General features: G+C 35.8%; 1 gene segment (V, D, J or C); it reads right to left on the bottom strand.

Annotated features, from left to right (window-relative positions):
- Positions 1-284: 284 nt before the first annotated feature.
- LOC134311823 (T cell receptor alpha variable 5-like) lies at positions 285-798 on the bottom strand. The segment is given in 2 exon segments: positions 285-673; positions 759-798. Coding segments are annotated over 2 exon segments (429 nt in total).

The following is a 798-nucleotide window of genomic DNA, read 5'->3' on the forward strand; positions in this document are numbered from 1 at the left end:
TGTATAATGTAGATAAAATGTTTGCACATCATTTATAGTAAATTAACTTTTATGCGAAATGTTATGTATGTCACTCATTGACGTAAAATGATGTGTGTAAAGCATGCAGTTGCACAGAAATGCCACATTTAAGTTTAATCATTTGTGTATATATACACTTGAAAATCAACAATTTATGAATTGTATTTCTGTGTGTGTGTGTGTGTGTGTGTGTGATTAAAACTTGCTCATGCTTGCACAGGTCTGCATATACAGAATAAATGTAGGAAAGAATAAATAAAGATTTACTTAGAAAATGTGATTTGTGGGTCTGCCAGTACATTACTGTTAGAGTTTTTGTACAGTGCAGCTGGGTTTCCTGTCACTGTGGGCGTCAGAGCACAGTAATATATTGCAGAGTCTGATACTGCAGCAGAGGAGATGTTCAGATCCACTTGTTTCAGATCCTGATGAACTTCAGCAGACAAACGTAATGGAATGTTTTTACTTGGATCTCCAAAGAGAAAGCTGATAAGAAGGAACTCTGGTTTAGATTTTGGATATTGCCGGTACCACTGCAAATTGTTAACTGTATCAGTGAAGTCTTTGTAGCTGCAGGACAGAGTAACAGTATCACCTTCATTTACACTTTTATGTGGATCAAGTGGCTTGATTGGATCTGTAGTAGAGTCACCTGTGATGGAGAACAGAGCATAATCACTCATTCTGATCACAGACTAATGTTTCTATATTCATAAGTTAACATGGTTTATACTCACCTAGTGAAATCCACATACACATGAATATAAAGGTGAACAT

The sequence above is a fragment of the Trichomycterus rosablanca genome, chromosome 4, assembly GCF_030014385.1.
Source record: "Trichomycterus rosablanca isolate fTriRos1 chromosome 4, fTriRos1.hap1, whole genome shotgun sequence".
In the NCBI taxonomy this organism is placed as follows: domain Eukaryota; kingdom Metazoa; phylum Chordata; class Actinopteri; order Siluriformes; family Trichomycteridae; genus Trichomycterus; species Trichomycterus rosablanca.